Here is a 20,642-nt window from a genome sequence, read left to right as displayed (position 1 = left end):
GTCACACTCGAACTGCGGCCTCTAGTGACAATTTTCACATCTAGTGCCTAAAAAGGCATTTTTCACTCTGTTGGGAGAAATAATTTACACCCCAGGAAATTGACCACGTCGTTGTTCTTTCACATCCCATTTCAGTTACCTCCAAATAAAATTTAAAAAATCTAAAATTTAATTTTTGATTTTTAGAAATTTATTTGGAGGTATTCCTCGTCTCCTTTACAGATTTCCAGGATGCCTAAGTCATTTTCTCATTTCCACGTTTTTCAAATGAAAGTAATGAGAATTTATGGAGAAAGAATAAAGGACTTCAGCCACCGTTCGTACCCGACCCTCACCTTCACGTCTCAGGTTGATCCTTCTCACTGACGATGCTGTGTGTTATGTGATGTTGAAGGTTTGGTTCGTTGCGTTTTTCTTTGCAACGCTAAAATGGTCTCTGAGGAGTTTTCGTCCCGGTTGAATTTACTAATCCGCAATGTGTTAAATGAAAACTCGGTGCATTGATTTATTTTGTTTTTATTATTTTTGAGTATTTTCTAAATTTTTAAAATATAAACTGCACTTAAGTAAAGATCAACTTTGTCCTCATTATCATTTTGAATAAATATTTTTTTGTTTTTATTTCACATCACTCTTTTCAATTTATTTAATTAATTATATTAATAAAATTTGAATTAAATATTTTTTTGGTTTTTTTCTTCTTTTTTTTTCTTGAAATTTGAATAAAAGTAAAATATTTTTTTCTTGTTATTTCTTCTTCTTTTTTTTGTTTTATTTAAATGACAACAAATACCTATGATTGTCGACAATACATTTGTCAGTGTCACATATTAGACGGTGAAGACTTTCGAGAACGTGATGATTTCGAATTTCGTGAAGGACTCTTTAAGCTATGCCCAGAGCTAATTTTGGGTCGATCACTCCAGGGTTCCGGTATTCGACCGCACCACTGAATGAGGTCGTGCACTTCAGTCTACATAAATAAATTTACTTTTAGTTTAGTGGTGATTCGATATATTGTACGTATAGACTCGAGAATCGTTCTCAGTGTATTTCCCGAAGGGGTAATCACTTTCTCATAACCATTATTTGTTACCACGATGGTATAGGTAGTCCGAAACATATAAATGTAACGAACACAATTATTGCTATGTCTGGTGAGTATCTGAATCACATATCACATTTGTACTTTGTGTATTAATATACTAACAATGGTATTATTACCAAATAATCCTTGTCATAAAATCAGTGATTTACCCCTCGGTATTTCCTATTTGCTCAAATGTTTGATATAGATTTACACCTTCTATAGTCGACGACGTTGAAATAACTGACATATTTTGTTTCAGCTGTTTTCCAACTCATCACTCATACAAACAATTTTTTTTATGTAAAATGTTTTTACTTGTGCGTACGTGTGAAATTGATACACGTAAGCTTGTGGTTACGCAGCAAACCCGTCGAAAGACATTGCAGCATTTTCGTTTGTATGAGTGGATCAGCACAAAGATAACTCGAAGGAAATGCGTCACTTACTTCAATGTCGCCGCCTGTACTCGTTTTAAAACCTAAACAATTTACACTAGTCGCTACATTCCCTGAAGTAGTTATAAAAGTAGTTGTAACACTGCAGGCTACATTGTAGGCTAGACACGTCTTTTTAGAACACTTTTACAATAGGGCGTATCGAATTTTGCAAATTTTAAGGACCGCGATAGCCTGTGTGCGGAAAACGTATATCATCGAAAACTGTGTCCGGGCATGTGGTTGATGGATCCGATGGAGCCCGGGAAGAAGTCCCCCCGGACGACTTTAAGTTTCCGATGGTCATAGCTCGGAAAATTGAAAGCATTTTTGAAAACAATGTTCTAGTGAAATGTAGAGCTTTGAAAACTCTACAAAACTACCGAAGAAACCGATGGTCCAAAAGGTGTCACTGCCAAGAATGCCTAACATCGAAAATGTGACCTTTTGGTTTTTGACTTATATTTCCTGAGAGACAAATGATTTTTTTAGCCTGTGGTATGAGGTGGTAGAGGAGGTCGAGCACTTCCCGTACATTACAGTATTCAAAAATACTCTCAACTTTCCGAATTATGACCATCGGAAACTTAAAGCCGCCCGGGGGGACTTCTTCCATGGCTCCATCGGATTCATCAACCACATGCCCGGACACAGTTTTCGATGATCTACGTTTTCCGCACACAGGCTATCGCGGTCCTTAAAATTTGCAAAATTCGATACGCCCTATTTTACAACTACTTGAGATGTGGGCTAAAAATCTGAAGTAACGGCAAACGTAGTTGCAAAAAAGACGCATCTAGCCTGCAATGTAGCCTTGACTGTAGTGTTGCCAGACTCCGTTTTTTGCAGCTACCTTTTAGAACTACTTGAATAGACCTAGTAGATACAGTCTGGTCTTAGTAGATACAGAGATTCTATTGGAAAATCGACCTGAAAATATCGGAAGCATTTTTGTTCGGGATGGTTCAGATACGAGCCTTGAGCCCCAGGCGCTCTCAAATTTATTTATTTTTCCTGCCTCCATAATGGTATACCGAAGACAGTCGAGAAATGAGCTTTCCGAAAATATATATTGCTGTCGCTAGAAGTGATGGACCCGCAATGGAAAGCTATGGTCAAGTATTTTTCAGAGGTATCTTGTCTTAAAAACGTTGATTGGCCGAAAAAATTGGAAATTAAGTGTCTGGTAGGTGTTACTTAAGTAAAAACGGTATCCATACTCGAAAAGATCATTTTTGTCCCCTTCAGCGGTCTAACAAAGTCTACCTGTGGTTTGTAATTGTTTGCTGCTAGATACCATACCCGACCTGTACTAGCTGAACTAAAATAGAGTGTAGGCTTTCATTTGTATTCCTCATTCAGCGCGCACCCAACCTTTATTTTTATACTACATCATGAAAACTTGACGCTATAAAATGGACTGTCCATCCCGAATGCCCATGCCGAATGCATAGCTTGTAATTTGTGGGAAAACATTGTGCGCCCGTGACACCAGCAGATAATGGAGAAGCCCATGTAGTGTAGAATCATTTAGAATGAGTGATCATAAGATTGATTTACCTGCAATTGTTTCGGCAACTCATGAAACACTTCCGATTTGGCCACATAAACATGCTGGCTAATGTACGAAAAGCAATTCGCCTTCAATACGCCAGCATTAAATCTGTCAGCGATACCAAGCAAACAGAGCACGGAATCATCGTCAATTAGAGATTTTAAAGTTGTCTCACAAATGTCCTATACGCCGGAAAAAGAGAAACGATTCAGCTGTTAATATATTCGTCATGTAATGTGAATCTGAGTAAAGAACCTTAAGCACATCTAACGAAAAACGGTCGGCAAGCAACATCAGTTCACATATGCTTTCAGCCCCAACAGTTTTATCGACTGGTGCGCCATACAAATATAATAATAAACGACGAAATATCACAGGTGATGTATCAGGAATGGTTATTTTTCTGAGAATTCCAATTTTACCCGGTTAAATACGATTTAAAATCAGGACAAATCGTTTTGATTCTCTTTTACCTATTGATGCTCTCCTGCATTCCAGACGTGAGTGCCTTATGAAACCATTCACACCTAAAATCAAATGTACCAATCAAACCCATGCACAACCAATGAAACCTAAACGGCCAAATATTAACCTTGATGCCACAATGATGCGATGAGCTCTGAACGTGTGAACTTGAAGTTGACTGGAAGCATCTTCTTGACTACTTGAACTGTTTTTCGTCGGCGCTGCAGGAACAATAATCTCGAATTCCATGTCGGAAAATTGGCCAGAATGCAACAAACGAATGGCATTTTTCGATAGAGTGCTTTGAGACAGTGCTGGTGGTTCACACAATGTTCGTATCAAGTTGAGCTGTTTGTTTAGATGAAGTTAATGTTTAAAAGAAATAGAAAACGAATTTCGTATTAGTAGGGTTGGTCGATTCACAAAACCATCTAGTGGTCCATAGATCACTAAAAACCACTTAAGAGTGATATCGCCAAATCTTCAGGTGATTGGGAAACAAGCGGTCTCCGATTTTAATGAGTGATAGCTCGTTGGATTCGTCTTTCAATTCTAGGAAACAATTGTCTTTCACTTTTTCTTAAAAAAAATTGTTTTCTGTGAAAAGCGCTCAAAAGTGAAGACATGCCAGAGGGTACCGAAAACAGTTTTTCGGCAATAACTCAAGAAAAAATTATTTTAAATTGTTGTAATGTTGTACGATTGTCGGCCTTGAAAAGACCTACAGGTAGAGTATACGCACCGCTTGGTGCTAGTTGATCCACTAGAGTTATGAATAGAAATATAGTGAATGTTCGGAGAGTCCGCCTTCTCTGCAGCTTCGATGTACCACGGAACTGAGTATGGGGTGTTGTAGCTGGCCTCACCCACTATCGTTGCACATATAAATGAACCCAGTACTTTTGGGCTGCAAGCCTACCGAAGTCTTGAAAAAAAAGTTGGTGCCAAAATGTAGATTTTTTCCTTCTTTCTGAGGGCCCAACTGCCAGAAGAGCATCTGGAACGGTACTTCTTCAATCATTTTTTATTGTCTACTATTCTTTCCTTATCAATAGAAAAACGCTTCGCTATGTCGCGAATATATCAGATCCACTATTAGTAATATCAAGAGAAAAATCATTAAAATTTCTCCGAGGATTTTAGTCAAATAAAGTGTTAGCGTATAGCAAATGACCTCAGGACTACGGAACAGTAATTAGTTTTTCAATTGGACCAATATTTGCTACGTGACAGGAGTTTGGAAAACCGTTTGCTCCCACTTGATCGTATCGTATCGTATCGTAATTGAAAAACTAATTACTGTTCCGGACTCCTGAGGTCATTTGCTATACGCTAACACTTTATTTGACTAAAATCCTGCGAGAAAAATTTAATAATTTTTCACAAGAATTACTAACACTGGATATGTTGTAACGACCTATATTCGAGTCAAAGTGAAGCGTATACGGTAAGGGAATAGTAGACGATACAAAATTACTCACGTAGAACCGTTCCAGACGCTGTTCTGGCAGTTGGGCCCTCAGACAGAAGGAAAAAATCTACATTTTGGCACCAACTTTTTTTTCAAGACTTCTGTAGGCTTGCAGCCCAAAAGTACTGGATTCATTTATATGTGCAACGATAGTGGGTGAGGCCAGCTACAACACCCCATACTCAGCTCCGTGGTACATTGAAGCTGCAGAAAAGGCGGACTCTCCAAACATTCACTATATTTCTAGTCATAACTCTTGTGGATCAACTAGCACCAAGCGGTGCGTATACTCCACCTGTAGGTCTTTTCAAGGCCGACAATCGTACAACATTACAACAATTTAAAATAATTTTTTCTTGAGTTATTGCCGAAAAACTGTTTTCGGTACCCTCTGGCATGTCTTCACTTTTGAGCGCTTTTCACAGAAAACAAATTTTTTTAAGAAAAAGTGAAAGACACGTGTTTCCTAGAATTGAATGACGAATCCAACGAGCTATCACTCATTAAAATCGGAGACCGCTTGTTTCCAAAGTTAAAAAAATCACCTGAAGATTTGGCGATATCACTCTTAACCACTTAAGTTGTTCCAGACCATAGTCTGAAAAGTGGATTTTCGGGGTCTATGGACTACTAGAATGTTTTTTGGACCGATCTCTTTCGCCGTCTGAAGAATCAAACACTTCTATTACGCCGGTTGTTCATAGTTCATACCTTAGATGTTTTGTAGTAATTTTGTTTGATTTGATTTGAATCAAAAGCAACGTCGTCCTCGATTTGACACTGCAAAATGTTGCTCGGTTCTAATAAGCCTAGGTCTATAATGGTTTCAGTGAATCTATTTTTTTGAACTAATTCACAAATCTGAAACGATAAAATGGAAAACTCGTCTTTATTTTCAATGAATTGCGACAAAAAAGACTGCTTGTAAGCTATGCCTTCCTTTAACTCTATTGATATCGTCAGCGCTACACCAAACGCTTCACACAAATTCACCCGACAGTACTGCTGTGTTAAGCAAACTATCGTATTGGATGTGAGCTTTGGAGAGCTATCGAAAGCTTTGATCTTCTTTCGATTCTATTGAAAAAGCAGAATTATAGCTCTCGAAAGCAAGGACACAAATGTGATACGGAGTTTTGGCTTAACACGACAGAGAAGGGTTTCGTATTTTTTGAGATCCACTGAAGCGTTGCTCTACTGACTCTTCTTTTGTTAGTTTGTTTGTTTGAATAGGGCTCGACAACGATTCTTTCAACAAATGCACAATCGAAATACAAAATTGGTTCTAAACTTACATGAGACATCGCATCTTTCAAGGCGGACCTATGATCTAATAAATTCGTCACGACACCATTCTGTAATACAGAAATGTTTCTCTAAGCAAATTGTTCCTGTAAATGATGAAAGATTTTCCTTACAATTTGGCTTGTAGCTAATTTAAAGCAAAACTTGAATTCCTTCCACCCAATTTTTTCATCAAAACTATTGGCAACATTTTCCAGCATTTCAATATAAGCTGGAATGTCAGAGATGAGCTGTTCCAAATTCTGTCGTATAGTTTGCTCTTTATTGGCTAAGTTCATTTCGTTGAAGGCAGTTCTAGAAAAACAATTTTTTCTCAATTTGTGTTGACAATTTCGATTAATTTTTATTGAATTTATACGTAAAATAAACTACAGTCGACGACTTTGAAATAAGTGACGCCTTTCGTTTCAGCTGTCTTACCACTTCTATAAGTGGATCACCTGAAACCAAATTGCCTCACTTATTTCAAAGTCGCCGACTGTAGTCCAAATGAAAAATGTTCTGTCTCACTTCTTTTGTTGAACAATATCCAAAGCCATTGTAACTCGTCCGTAAATATCTCTCATTTTCTTCACTTCATACATGTACAGGACAAATTTCAAATTATTGGCAGAATTTTCATAACGTTTTGACAGCGGAATATCGAAAGTATTTGGCCGTTTGAATGCACTATCTGCATTGAATGCATACTCTTCGATATCTTGACGGTTTTTTAATCGCGTCTTTTGAGACGATCTACGCTCTTTGTTGCACTGGAAATTGCTGCTCTTTAAATCCTTGCACATTTCTTCTAGCGACAATTTGATTTCACTAACAACATCCGTAACTAATCCTAATGAAGTTTTGATCTGAAATTTGAACAGAAGTTTTTTTTTTCTGGTTTGAATGTTAAATGTGGCCTAGAAACTGTCGTACCTCAGGTACTAAATAAACAACTAATTCTGTTTTTTCATCGTCTGCTAAATTTGATAAAATGCATTGTATATTTTGCAACAGTTGATGACATTGAGCGAGAAAAATTGGAAGTCTTGAGCGAATATATTTGATGATTTCGTGACGCTGATGTCGTGTCATTCCGAAGTCATCTTTAACGAAAATGTTGCAAAATTGTAACACTTTCGCACAGCCTGTGAAATAACGAAAATATTTTCGATCATTGCCTGGTTTCAGTCGTAATAATAGTATATTGTGCACTTCGTGTTGCACAAAGTCGATTTTTGTAGCGCTCGAACGGTTTCTACCACTATATATAAATATATATAACATGCCAAAGGTACAAAACTTTATTTTACCTGGAAAATATACTAATTCCAGGTGTGGCGCCATCTAATATGCAAAATTACTTCTCTTGATCAAGTGATGCAAAACAAACAGAGCAAAAATACTCTTCCCTTTCCCATGGCTCGCGTGAAGCGAATAAAAAGACAAAAATCCTGTTTCGACCTCCGGATCCAGTGGCGGTCAGAGGTTAGCGTGGTCTAACCATCTTCAGTCGTTTCCACTGGTCCGTTACACGAGACAGCCGTAAATTTTCTAATTGAACAAGTTTTTTGAAAATTTACAATAAACGTTTTGCCATCTTCTGATGGAAAATTTGAAGCTTAGCGGAGAGCTACTATGAAAATTTTACCCAAACAAGGCATCAGAACAGTCGGAGCGTTTGCTGCGACTTAGCCCCGTACGATCCGTAATCCTATTTCGTCCGTAACCATAATACGTCCGTAGCCGTAATACGCCCGGAACCCTAATACGTCTACAACCCTCTAATGCGTCTGTTACCAAAATGCAAGTCAAGTTGGGCATGGTCAAATTTACTGAAAGTGTTCATTTTTAAAATTGCGCATAGCGCAATTACGAAAGCCCGTACGAAGTACCTCTCAAATAAAACCAACAATTTACGACATTATTTTAGAAACCCAAAATTTTTTGCCAACTTTCCATTGGGTATTCAATTACCTCTCAAATGAAACAAAAACTAGCAAAATCGGATGAGATTTACTCGATTTATGTGCAAAAAACACTTAGGGCCGAGTAGCGGCCTTAGTCCAAGGGCCCAAATTTGAAAAATTTTTCGCCACGTTCTTTTCGGTATTCAATTACCTTCCATAAAAAACTAAATCTAGCAAAATCGGATGAGATTTACTCGATTTATGTGCAAAAAACACTTAGGGCCGAGTAGCGGCCTTAGTCCAAGGGCCCAAATTTTAAACTTTTTTCGCCACGTTCTTTTCGGTATTCAGTTACCTTCCATAAAAAACTAAATCTAGCAAAATCGGATGAGATTTACTCGATTTATGTGCAAAAAACACTTAGGGCCGAGTAGCGGCCTTAGTCCAAGGGCCCAAATTTGAAACATTTTTTGCCATCATTCTATTCGGTATTCAATTATCTCTCAAATAAAACAAAATCTAGCAAAATCGAATGAGATTTACTCGATTTATGTGCAAAAAACACTTAGGGCCGAGTAGCGGCCTTAGTCCAAGGGCCCAAATTTGAAACTTTTTTCGCCACGTTCTTTTCGGTATTCAATTACCTTCCATAAAAAACTAAAACTAGCAAAATCGGATGAGATTTACTCGATTTATGTGGAAAAAACACTTAGGGCCGAGTAACGACCTTTGAGCCCTCCCAACAAGCTCGCGTTGCATCCTACACAAAAACAATGTTCAGCAACTTTGTTCTACTCGTCAATACCTTTCATTTAATATATCACAAGCAGCTATTACGTGCGTATTTCGGTAGATATCGTCGAAAGACTGAAACACACCTATAGAGCCCTAGCTCTGGAAGGGCCGACCCTACCATGCCCATTTTCGAACTTGACCTTACTTTTGTCGATACCAATCGGGGAAAAAAAGAATTTTGAAAAAAGGTTGTGATTTGCTCAAGCTAGAGGGGTCACAGACAGACGGACGGACGGACGGATGGACATTTTTTTTATTGCGGATTCGTCATCTATGAACATAACCAAAAGCTTTGCCCTTACTGTCTGCTTCCAATTCGACGTGTTACAAACGGCATATTAATCTTATAAGCCGCCAGTACTTCGTACGGGGCTAAAAACGAAGAGAAAATTCATTCAACTTTCAAAAATCATTCACCTTCAGTCAAACAACATGTTAGATCACATGTTTTGTTCTAAGTGAAGGATGGGCAACACCACATACTTCGTTCTGAATGAAGGATGAGTAACATGACATACCTTAGTCTTGATAGAGGCGGGTAACACAACACACGTCGTTTCAAATTAAGGAATGACACCACTACATACTTTGTTCTGAATGACGGATGGGTAACACGACATACCATGTTTCTCAAAAGAGAATTGGTAACACTTTACACGCCTTGTTCTAAGTGAAGGATAGGCTACACTACATATCCTCTTTCATGTGTCAGATGGGTAATACACTGTACCATTTGAAGACTTTACCCAGAATGATGGGTCGCCATACTGACAAAATCAGTACTTTGACAACAATGATTCAGTAACGGGAATTGGGTAGGAGGAGAATGCTGGTTGTGGTGATTTTTGTTTCGTTTTTTCATTCATTTTTTCTTGCCGAGTGACTGTGCATTTTTCGTATTAGTGACCGGGCTTTGTTTCGGGTGTCAGTGTCAATTTTTATTTTTATGTTTGTTCGGTGGGTAAAAAGAATTGTTTTTTGATTTTGTTGTGTGTAAAAATGTGTTAAATCAGTTCCAAGTGTTAAATTAATCCCAAGGGCATGGTAATTCGAAGTGCAGATGAACGAATGAACGGATGAAGGTCAGATTAATGCTATTTGAATAGATTTATCTGATGATTGTGTTGTTGTTTGACTGAAGGTGAATGATTTTTGAAAGTTGAATGAATTTTCTCTTCGTTGGGCTACGTTTTTTGGGTAAATTTTCATAGTAGCTCTCCGCTAAGCTTCAAATTTTCCATCAGAAGATGGCAAAACGTTCATTGTAAATTTTCAAAAAACTTGTTCAATTAGAAAATTTACGGCTGTCTCGTGTAACGGACCAGTGGAAACGACTGAAGATGGTTAGACCACGCTAACCTCTGACCGCCACTGGATCCGGAGGTCGAAACAGGATTTTTGTCTTTTTATTCGCTTCACGCGAGCCATGGGAAAGGGAAGAGTATTTTTGCTCTGTTTGTTTTGCATCACTTGATCAAGAGAAGTAATTTTGTATATTAGATGGCGCCACCCCTGGAATTAGTATATTTTCCAGGTAAAATAAAGTTTTGTACCTTTGGCATGTTATATGTTTCGATGTGTGAGATGAACAAATATCAGTAGCACTAAGGCTCATACGAGCGAAGCGACTGTGGAAAATTAGCACATATGCTAAACAAATCAACTAGTACAAGAAGATGCACATTATATGCTCTGCAACAATGTACCGAAATAAAGAGACATCGAAATAAATAAATCATTTCCACCAAAAACTGTCGAAATTTAAAAGTAATTTACCGCCGTCGAATGAAATAATGTGGAAAAATTCCATAAAATTACATTCAACACCCATAAAATTCCACATTTCAATATGGTATCTGCGATCCCAAATCTGCCATATTTCGATACATTATTGCAGAATTTTTAGGTCTTTTTTCTTCTAGAAAAAATACCCTATTATGGCCGGTTTGTCTGTCTGTCCGTCTGTCTATCTGTCTGTCTGTCCGTCTGTCTGTCTGTCCGTCCGTCTGTCTGTCTGTCTGTCTGTCTGTCTGTCTGTCTGTCTGTCTGTCTGTCTGTCTGTCCGTCTGTCTGTCCGTCTGTCTGTCCGTCTGTCTGTCTGTCCGTCTGTCTGTCCGTCTGTCTGTTCCACAAATTTGGTAGTTTTGGTAGCTCTCAGTCGGTAGTTGGTATTTTTGGTGGTTGGTAGTTTCGAGCTGGATTAACATTCAAAAATGCAAAGCCACCATGAGCATATCGACACCAGGCAAATAATAATTATTTGTTATCTGATCACCGATAGCTCACCGTTAACATTGCAATTCGAAAATTTGGTAGTTGGTAGTTGGACTACCAAGGCTATAATTGACTGCCAAACGTAATTTTTGGGGAAGAGATGTTTACTATTCGAGAACTACGCACCGACTGACGAAATTATTCTACATGCTCAACTATTTATAAATCGGAAATTTGGTAGTCGGTAGCTTTGGTAGTTGGTAGCTGTGAGCTGGATTGACATTCAAAATTGCAAAGCCACCATGATCATATCAACACCAGGCAAATAATAATTATTTGTTATCTGATCACCGATAGTTCACAGTTAACATTGCAATTCGAAAATGTGGTAGTTTAGGCTTTAGCCGGTCTATTCTTGTTGCTTTATTGAGGGGATAAAATGTGAAATTCCAACAAGAGCGGAACGAGTGCTACGAATCGTACGAGTAAGAATCTCTGGTTTTCCACCAAAGGTGAACATAACGTTGTTCGTGTGTGTACGAAGTGAATATTCATTTATGATACGAACAAGGTATCAAGGTCTTACCACGGGAGAACAAGAGATAGAAATTTTCTCACCCAAACTGTCATCTGACGAAGCGTCGCAAAAACATAATTTTCTGATGGCCTTTGAGTGGATAAAATAAGGTTAATCATCACATGTGAAAAGTTATTTGTTTAAGTAAAGAAAATAAAAAATTACAACAAGAGAGAACCAGAGCGGAGCGAGGACCACGAATCGCTTAAGTGTAAATTTTCAGAATCAGAAATGAGAAAACCTGATTGAAATCAGGTCGGGTTGAAGCTAAAATCTGACATTCGGTTTCAGGAACCCAATCGGAACCTTACTTACTCGAGCATCCTGTAGTGATTCTCTGTGATAAAATTTCGGCATGACACAAAGTTTATTGAACTCAAATTCGTTTTTAATATTGTTATTATAATCGTTGTGCCGTTGTCAGTGTCTGTCGTTGCATATCGAAAAAAAAAATACAAATCCTACCATGCGTATAACTTACCAATTGCAGCTTCCCTAACAGCAAATTTACATGTTTTACATAATCCAACTGGCTTTCGAGATACTGTCGCCGGATTAATTGCATGAATAATTCGATTAAAGCAGTTATGCACATCCATCACAACATTTACAACAACTGTATATCGCAAATGTAAAAAAAGAAAGAAAATTTATGAATTTCAACCGTCCGTGTCAAGCTGGTCGATAATATTGTTCCAAAAACTTACACTTTTTCAATTTATTTAGCTTCAAATATTGGCGACACGGTTCGACCATTCGGTTCAATGGTATCGTACTTTCAGCGAAATTAATTAACTTTTCGCATGTTTCTTCATCTAAATTAGGGCTAAATTTGGGGAAAGTGGAAATTAAAATTTACATTAGTCGGATGTCATGGAAATACGTTTTAATCGGAACATTGCATCACACACGCTATTTCATTGCGTATATTCGTCGCTCAAGAAATAAAACTTCCATTGATTGAATCCACTTACAGATGGATTCTTTCGAATATGGCCTTGCCTGACAGCGGACGTATACACTCGAATTTTTGTTTTTAAATGTCTGGATAGGTATTGAGCCCGAGAAGCAAAATAGTTATTTGTGTATCTGTTTTGGACGAAAGTGCCTAAAATCAATCGTCCAAAATAGATACTCAAAAAATTTTTCATGTAAGGGGTCGAAAACCCGAGAAAAATCTCAAAACTCCCTCATTTTCGGCCCCGACACATGAAATAGTTATTTGTGTATCTGTTTTGGACGTTTGATTTTAGGCAATTTCGCGAGTTGTAGCCCGAACGAAGTGAGGGCTACATGCCGCGAAATTGCCTAAAATCAAACGTCCAAAACAGATACTCAAAAAATTTTTCATGTAAGGGGTCGAAAACCCGAGAAAAATCTCGAAACTCCCTCATTTTCGGCCCCGACACATGAAAATAACTATTTTATGCCAAATACTGCGAAAGTTTGTATTTTCGGTCCTCAAATGGTGACCGAAAGTAAAAAAATTCAGGCCTTGGGCCGAAAGTAAATGTCACTGTCATCATTTTACTTTCGCCCCGTGGGCTTGCGTATTTGCGGGCCGAAAGTAAATGTCACTGTCATCATTTTACTTTCGGTCCTCATATGTATCGAAAACACATGTTCACTTGATTGAAAGTACGCATTGAGTGTAGTGTTGTGTTGACGATAGCCAAATGTTTTGTGAGCAAGTGAATGTATGTTTACAGTAATTTCATTTGTTAAATTGTTTTTGTTTTTATACCAGGGGGCGACCCCCGCGCTTTTCGGCATTTTGGTGTATCTACAGCAAATTTTGTTGATAACTCAACAGTTTAATTAAAATTACGTTTTGTTTCGGACCGAAAATACAAATCTTCCGCAGTATTTGGCATAAAAAATAGTATGCATCACTCGGGGCAAAAGTAAAAAAATTCAAATCGTGTGATTGCCGCCCTTGCCTGCGGCGCGGGCTGCAAACTTCACACGTTTGAAATTTTTTACTTTCGCCCCTTGTTATGTAAAATACCATTAATTATAAATTCTTGACGCTTGTGTGGCTGTGGGAGATGATAAAAAACCTAAAACATGCATTTTTCTTATGGAAATTTCTCCAGATACACGAAGGGTACATGGTCGTGAGGGATGTCATCAGAAAGGTAATAGCATGTACTTTCGTGGTATTATTGGGTTTGAAATTCATCCACACATTGAGCAGTTGAAAAAATTGGGTTCATCGAAATCGTCAAATTGTTACCAAATTTTTTAACTGCTCATGTCTCTGTGAGGACGAATTTTAAACACGATTTTTCCGGAAAGTGCATGTAATGACCATTCCAATCACACCCGGCACCTGACCATGGACCATGTGTCTGTAGAATTTCCATAAGAACAGTGCATGTATTAGGTTTTTCATCACCTACCACAGCCGCATTATTTAAGTGGTTTTTGCTTCTGGGAACAAAGAATTTCTAGGGTATGTGTCCAAATTCGGCATGGCCAATTTCAGAAGAGTCCCTCACAATGACCTTTAAAAAATGGTGGGAAACCCTATTTTCGTTTGAATGAAGCAGAAAAATTTGATTGCAATCCCGAACGTTTGAGTTCCCCATCCCAATAATATCAATATTCGATTACCTTAAACATTCGGAGTACAGCCATTGAATTATCGGCGTTAGCATGAACGACGGCAGCTTTTGAAGCACTGCTACGGGCGTTAGTGGTGACGACGGCGGCGTCTCAAACGGGCTCTTTGATCGATGCGGTGACAGTGGTGGCTTCGATTTCGTACGACTTTCGACGGGATTGAGCAAGTAATCGCCAAAATTGAAAATATTTTTGCAAGTTTTCAAATTGGAATCGGATGTGAATATGGGACTTTTTATGAATAGAACGGGCTCGTCGGATAGCCGTCGCGATGAAAGACAATTGAATGAACTGGATAGGTTGCTAGCTAGTTTGGATGGAAACTGAAACATGTCCAGTGAAGGTGAGAGTAAAAGGTTTGGTGATAGTAAATAGGAAGATAATTTAGGACTATCGGAAGATGGTTGTGTAGCAGTCTGTGTCGGTTCAATAATTGATATCTTGATCTGACTGGTTGATTTTGGTGACGGTGATGTGTCCGCATCAGAATTCAATGAATTTGTTTGGAAATACGCACTGCAATCGAATCCATTCAGTCGTAGAATCGGCGAATGAACGTAGAACTATGAAGTAAAGAAAAATTTGCATTTCAAAATTACTTGCAATTTTTCAAAGAAAATCTGGTGACCGATCTGAAGCAGCGGAGTCTGTAATCGTGAAAACGTTTTCGCGAATTTTCAAGATTGTTGTAAATCTCGCAAAAAGTCGGGAAAAACACGATAAAGTTTTTACGATTGCAAGCCTTCTTGACAGCAGTGTATTTACCTCATCACCCTCAGAGCTTTTAATGACACCGTCATTAAAATGACCTTCTTGAAGTGCCGCTATTAATGTAAATGGTACATCTTGACCAGTCGATTGCTCGTCTTTAATTCGCTTGCAAAGTAAAGTATACCAGCCTTCACATGACAATGACATTGTATTACTTGGCGTATAGTTATCAGTCTACGTTTTCGATTAAAAAAAAAATTGGAGTGAATTTCAACGACACATCATCGACAAAATTGAGTCTATATACCTTAAACTCTATATTATGTCCAGCAAAAGCTCCAAACAACAATCCCGGACCTTCAGCCATGGCATCGATTAGTTCGTACGTTTCACAGCTGAACAAAGCTTCTGCTGATTCATGGGTGACCATGTCACCAAAGTTTGAATGAATCAAATCGTTATACCATATTATGTCTCCCATTTCATCCAAGCGAAATTTGATCCTAAATGAATAAATGATACAAGGGAAATGAGATCTCTGCATTAATCCATTGTTCAAAAAAGTGAACAAAAGCACTAAATTAAACATTGGATTGGTTCAGTTGTTTTGCTCCGTATATTAGTGAAAATCACAATTGACTTTTGGAAAATCAGCGACTATTCATTCACATTTTCCAAACTTCACCAACATTTTCCAGAATTTTCCAACAATTTTCCTAATTTTCCCAAAAATATTTTTTGGTATAATTCAAGAAGATATGGGAAAATGTTTTCCCCGTGAATATTCTTGAAAATGTTGTGGTGATGAATGCAGCAACACTTAGGGTATGCTTCCGCATAATAGGTTTTCTTTGGGGACATTACGTGCTTCCTTGGAAATTTGTTGTTCTGACTAGTAGTGGGTTTGTAAGCTGAACAATTTTGTAGTTTGATTGCATTTGTTATGTTACAAACTTTGAGGACAGTTGGTTTGGAAAAGTGCGAAAAGGAATGAACAAACTATAATCGAATTTTGGATCGGAAATCCATTGTTTGCGGTTATTCAGGTATCGTTAAAACCAGATCGAATGAAACACTGTTACTCTTAGCACACAAAAAATCGATGCTCGTTTATTAACCGCATCAGTTATATCAAATTCAGCTATTTTAGTTCCACAAGGTGAAAAACACTTTGCTGCAATTTAATTGTGATTTTACGTATACGAACGACTTATACGCTTTAAAATATATGTTTCCTGTCCATAAGTAACAATTGAAATATTTACCCCTCCAGTCCAGTGATTTCCGGTCTCGCATTTAAGGAGCATTCAGCTATCTGAAAATTGGTTAAAAAAGTAAACGTTAAAAGAGAAATAGTGGAGAGATTTGAAGAGGGATTGTTTGGTACGCAGCAACACATCCTCGTTTGGAACTTTTTATTTTTACTTCAAGTGCGACATGGTTACATGCAAAAGTTGAGCAACCTCTTCACAATCTTTTTGTATAGTACCATCTTGCATTTTGAAAGACTTGCGTACCCTGATAAGACTTAGAATTTTACCTTTTTTACTTCTCATGTTATTTAATGTGCCCATGCGATATAATTTAATCAACGCGTGGTATATTATTGGCAGGTTTTTTTTTAAAATAGAATTTTCTAAAAAAAAACGTGTTGGGTGGGTCAGATCCTTTGACTATCTGAATTTCTCAATACTTTTTGTATGAGTAATGATTTATTGATTTCAATGAAACAAATAATAACTACCTACTGGAACGGTCTTAATCTCTTATTAATAATTCAATTCTGTCTAGTCTCACTGAAAATCTTCGAAACGTATTGGAACGTTATAAATCGATACTTAAGAGTGATATCGCCAAATCTTCAGGTGATTTTTTTTAACTTTGGAAACAAGCGGTCTCCGATTTTAATGAGTGATAGCTCGTTGGATTCGTTATTCAATTCTAGGAAACACGTGTCTTTCACTTTTTCTTAAAAAAAATTGTTTTCTTTGAAAAGCGCTCAAAAGTGAAGACATGTCAGAGGGTACCGAAAACAGTTTTTCGGCAATAACTCAAGAAAAAATTATTTTAAATGGTTGTAATGTTGTACGATTGTCGGCCTTGAAAAGACTTACAGGTGGAGTATACGCACCGCTTGGTGCTAGTTGATCCACTAGAGTTATGACTAGAAATATAGTGAATATTCGGAGAGTCCGCCTTTTCTGCAGCTTCGATGTACCACGTAGCTGAGTATGGGGTGTTGTAGCTGGCCTCACCCACTATCGTTGCACATATAAATGAACCCAGTACTTTTGGGCTGCAAGCCTACAGAAGTCTTGAAAAAAAAGTTGGTGCCAAAATGTATATTTTTTCCTTCTGTCTGAGGGCCCAACTGCCAGAACAGCGTCTGGAACGGTTCTACGTGAGTAATTTTGTATCGTCTACTATTCCCTTACCGTATACGCTTCACTTTGACTCGAATATAGGTCGTAACAACATATCCAGTGTTAGTAATTCTTGTGAAAAATTATCAAATTTTTCTCGGAGGATTTTAGTCAAATAAAGTGTTAGCGTATAGCAAATGACCTCAGGAGTCCGGAACAGTAATTAGTTTTTCAATTGGACCAATATTTGCTACGCGACAGGAGTTTGGAAAAACGATACGATCAAGTGGGAGCAAACGGTTTTCCAAACTCCTGTCACGTAGCAAATATTGGTCCAATTGAAAAACTAATTACTGTTCCGTAGTCCTGAGGTCATTTGCTATACGCTAACACTTTATTTGACTAAAATCCTCGGAGAAAACTTTAATGATTTTTCTCTTGATATTACCAATAGTGGATCTGATATATTCGCGACATAGCGAAGCGTTTTTCTATTGATAAGGTGAAAGAATAGTAGACAATAAAAAAATGATTGCCGTAGTACCGTTTCAGATGCTCTTCTGGCAGTTGGGCCCTCAGAAAGAAGGAAACAATCTACATTTTGGCACCAACTTTTTTTTCAAGACTTCTGTAGGCTTGCAGCCCAAAAGTACTGGGTTCATTTATATGTGCAACGATAGTGGGTGAGGCCAGCTACAACACCCCATACTCAGTTCCGTGGTACATCGAAGCTGCAGAGAAGGCGGACTCTCCGAACATTCACTATATTTCTAGTCATAACTCTAGTGGATCAACTAGCACCAAGCGGTGCATATACTCTACCTGTAGGTCTTTTCAAGGCCGACAATCGTACAACATTACAACCATTTAAAATAATTTTTTCTTGAGTTATTGCCGAAAAACTGTTTTCGGTACCCTCTGGCATGTCTTCACTTTTGAGCGCTTTTCACAGAAACAAATTTTTTTAAGAAAAAGTGAAAGACACGTGTTTCCTAGAATTGAAAGACGAATCCAACGAGCTATCACTCATTAAAATCGGAGTCCGCTTGTTTCCCAATCACCTGAAGATTCGGCGATATCACTCTTAAGTTTAGCTTTAAACTTCGTTTCTGGTACATGCAAACATTGTTTTGCTGTTTAGGCCTGATACACAGTTGGTGAAAAATGTGTTTAGCCACAGTTCAAAGTTAACAATTTACATTTTATTAGGATACAAAATCAGCGCTATTTTCGTAATTCGGTAATTATGTTCACCAAAGGTACCAATAAACACATTTTTTACTTATTGAAAATCACAATTGACTTTCTGGTACATAAATTTTATGCTCACATCAGATTGTTATTGTCTACAAAATTTTCCGGGTAGAAAATGGCGTATGTCTTCAATTGAACTCAATGCGGCCCTAGCTTCACTCTCACACTCATTGACAAGAAAAAAAATATTGAAATCGATACAAAAAATTCGTTTAGCAACGGCGCGGCAGCTAGATCGTTAGACCAACATAATCTATCGTGGAATTTAACCTCAGGAATTCCATTCTCCACCAAATAATTTTTTTTAACAATCGTTTAATTATTCCTCCAGTCATCGTGTTAACAAAGAGTAGAAAAGGCTTCTTTTGAGAACTACTACCAGATGGTTGAACCGATACCCGACATTTTCGAGTAGTTCAATACCTTCATCGAATATTTTTTTTTTTGAAAATCGGTTGAGATTTACTTAATGTTATCATGTTAACAAAGAGCCTAAAAGTGTTACATTTAACGTTTTTAATCACATTTCCGTACAATCATAGTAACCGTGTTACGTATGGTGTATTTTCTGTTGTAAAGCCCATGACTTACCAGTCAAGGGAATAAGCAAGCTAATAAACAGAAGCAAAATTGATGTTGTCCCTTCTGATGAAGTAAACTGATTAAATGAGAATCGCGCCTGTTCTACGCTTTGCAACTGAGATTTGAAAACTTTGTGATAACTCGTTGATTTTCTTCTTTCGGATACCGGATTATTTGAATTCAGAGTCTCCGAATGAGATATTGTTTTTAATTCAACCTTCGACATAAAACATTGATGCGATTATAAACAATGATTCATGCTATTCAATGCTATATGCCATCGCATTAACAATATATTTATGTGAGTAGTCTGCTTTATTAACAGCCCCACTGAGACAAAAATGATTAAATTAATTTTAAATTAATTGGACGAAAAAATAAAAACTCAAATCGACGACGATATAATTTTCGAACATCAAATGCGCAACAAGGACTAATCGAATGTAGATGAACAAAAAACCCACAGTGTTATAACCAGCAAACATTTGCATAACGTATACATCTTGAATGCACTGCACTTCCATATGCACCCTTACGGCATGCAACACTGTAACAATATACAAAAGCAACATATATATTTAAGTTACATACCTCCCAGGTACCACAGAATGTATGTTCTGAAGACATTTTTGAAACACTTACTGCCTAAACATATATAATATTTTACTTTCTTGATAACACAGATCTATTCCGAATAAACTACATCGAAGAATGTACAATGAAATGCATTATTTCAAAACGGAAAACAACCAATTGTCTGCCGAAAAAAGCCCAACTAAATTTTCCATACGCTAACGAAAAGCAAGGAAAATCAATTTTGACGCCTTTGACAATTTATGAGATTAAAAAAAAACGTTTATGGTTTATGTTCTTAATTTAACACATTTTCACAACCAGCACACGAAACGAGTGATATTTTGTTAGATTTGTTTTTGCGTCTAAACTTTCGTTACACTCAGGATAAATTTGATCACATTACATTTTTTGTTGTTTGTGAAATGCTATGCACATTATTGGAACACAAAAAAAAATTGAAAGAAAAATTCTGTGAAAATATTTTCATATTGAAATGTCAACGGTTCGCAGTGAAGTTGGTCGCAATTTTCATGGAAAGTCAATTTTCATCGTACTTGCGTATACACTGTTAATGGTGTTCCCGTAAAAAATTATTCGTTTTACATCATGGTAAGAAATGTGACCATTGTGGTGGTGAGAATATTTCCATATACTATACTATACGGAAATCTTGTGTTTAGGTTAACGTGTCTAACCCACAGGGTGTGTAACTTAGAACAATTTTTATTGTCGCTGC

At 37.4% G+C, this 20,642-nt stretch overlaps 1 protein-coding gene across 2 annotated transcripts; it reads right to left on the bottom strand.

Annotated features, from left to right (window-relative positions):
* Positions 1 to 660: 660 nt before the first annotated feature.
* Positions 661 to 20,399, bottom strand: LOC119066993. 2 transcript variants are annotated; one of them, XM_037169718.1, is made up of 18 exons: positions 20,305 to 20,399; positions 19,922 to 19,975; positions 16,397 to 16,446; positions 15,439 to 15,634; positions 15,186 to 15,365; positions 14,412 to 14,983; positions 12,503 to 12,621; positions 12,277 to 12,411; positions 7,236 to 7,447; positions 6,831 to 7,168; positions 6,434 to 6,614; positions 6,311 to 6,370; positions 5,727 to 5,876; positions 3,672 to 3,892; positions 3,553 to 3,606; positions 3,335 to 3,482; positions 3,085 to 3,261; positions 661 to 973 (listed from the first exon to the last, which is right to left on the bottom strand). In XM_037169718.1, the coding sequence occupies exons 2-18, from the start codon at positions 19,955 to 19,957 to the stop codon at positions 824 to 826; spliced, it is 2,979 nt and encodes a 992-aa protein (XP_037025613.1). In that variant the 5' UTR covers positions 19,958 to 19,975; positions 20,305 to 20,399; the 3' UTR covers positions 661 to 823. The 2 variants fall into 2 exon arrangements, with proteins under 2 accessions (XP_037025613.1, XP_037025612.1); XM_037169717.1 differs by having other exon boundaries at positions 20,310 to 20,393.
* Positions 20,400 to 20,642: the final 243 nt, after the last annotated feature.

The sequence above is a fragment of the Bradysia coprophila genome (assembly GCF_014529535.1).
Source record: "Bradysia coprophila strain Holo2 chromosome X unlocalized genomic scaffold, BU_Bcop_v1 contig_117, whole genome shotgun sequence".
NCBI classification, from domain to species: Eukaryota; Metazoa; Arthropoda; class Insecta; order Diptera; family Sciaridae; genus Bradysia; species Bradysia coprophila.
Note: the sequence above shows the minus strand (reverse complement) of the source record. Positions and strands in the feature narration are given on the sequence as shown.

What these genes read in the sequence shown, in the direction of transcription:
- LOC119066993 (XM_037169717.1), bottom strand. Translation starts at nt 20,393, where the DNA reads ATGAAAATATTTTCACAGAATTTTTCTTTCAATTTTTTTTTGTGTTCC. An exon ending in GAAATCACTGGACTGGAGGG is followed by an intron (nt 15,635 to 16,396) that starts GTAAATATTTCA and finishes TTATTCATTTAG; the next exon opens with GATCAAATTTCGCTTGGATG. An exon ending in CGCATCATTGTGGCATCAAG is followed by an intron (nt 3,607 to 3,671) that starts GTTAATATTTGG and finishes ATTTGATTTTAG; the next exon opens with GTGTGAATGGTTTCATAAGG.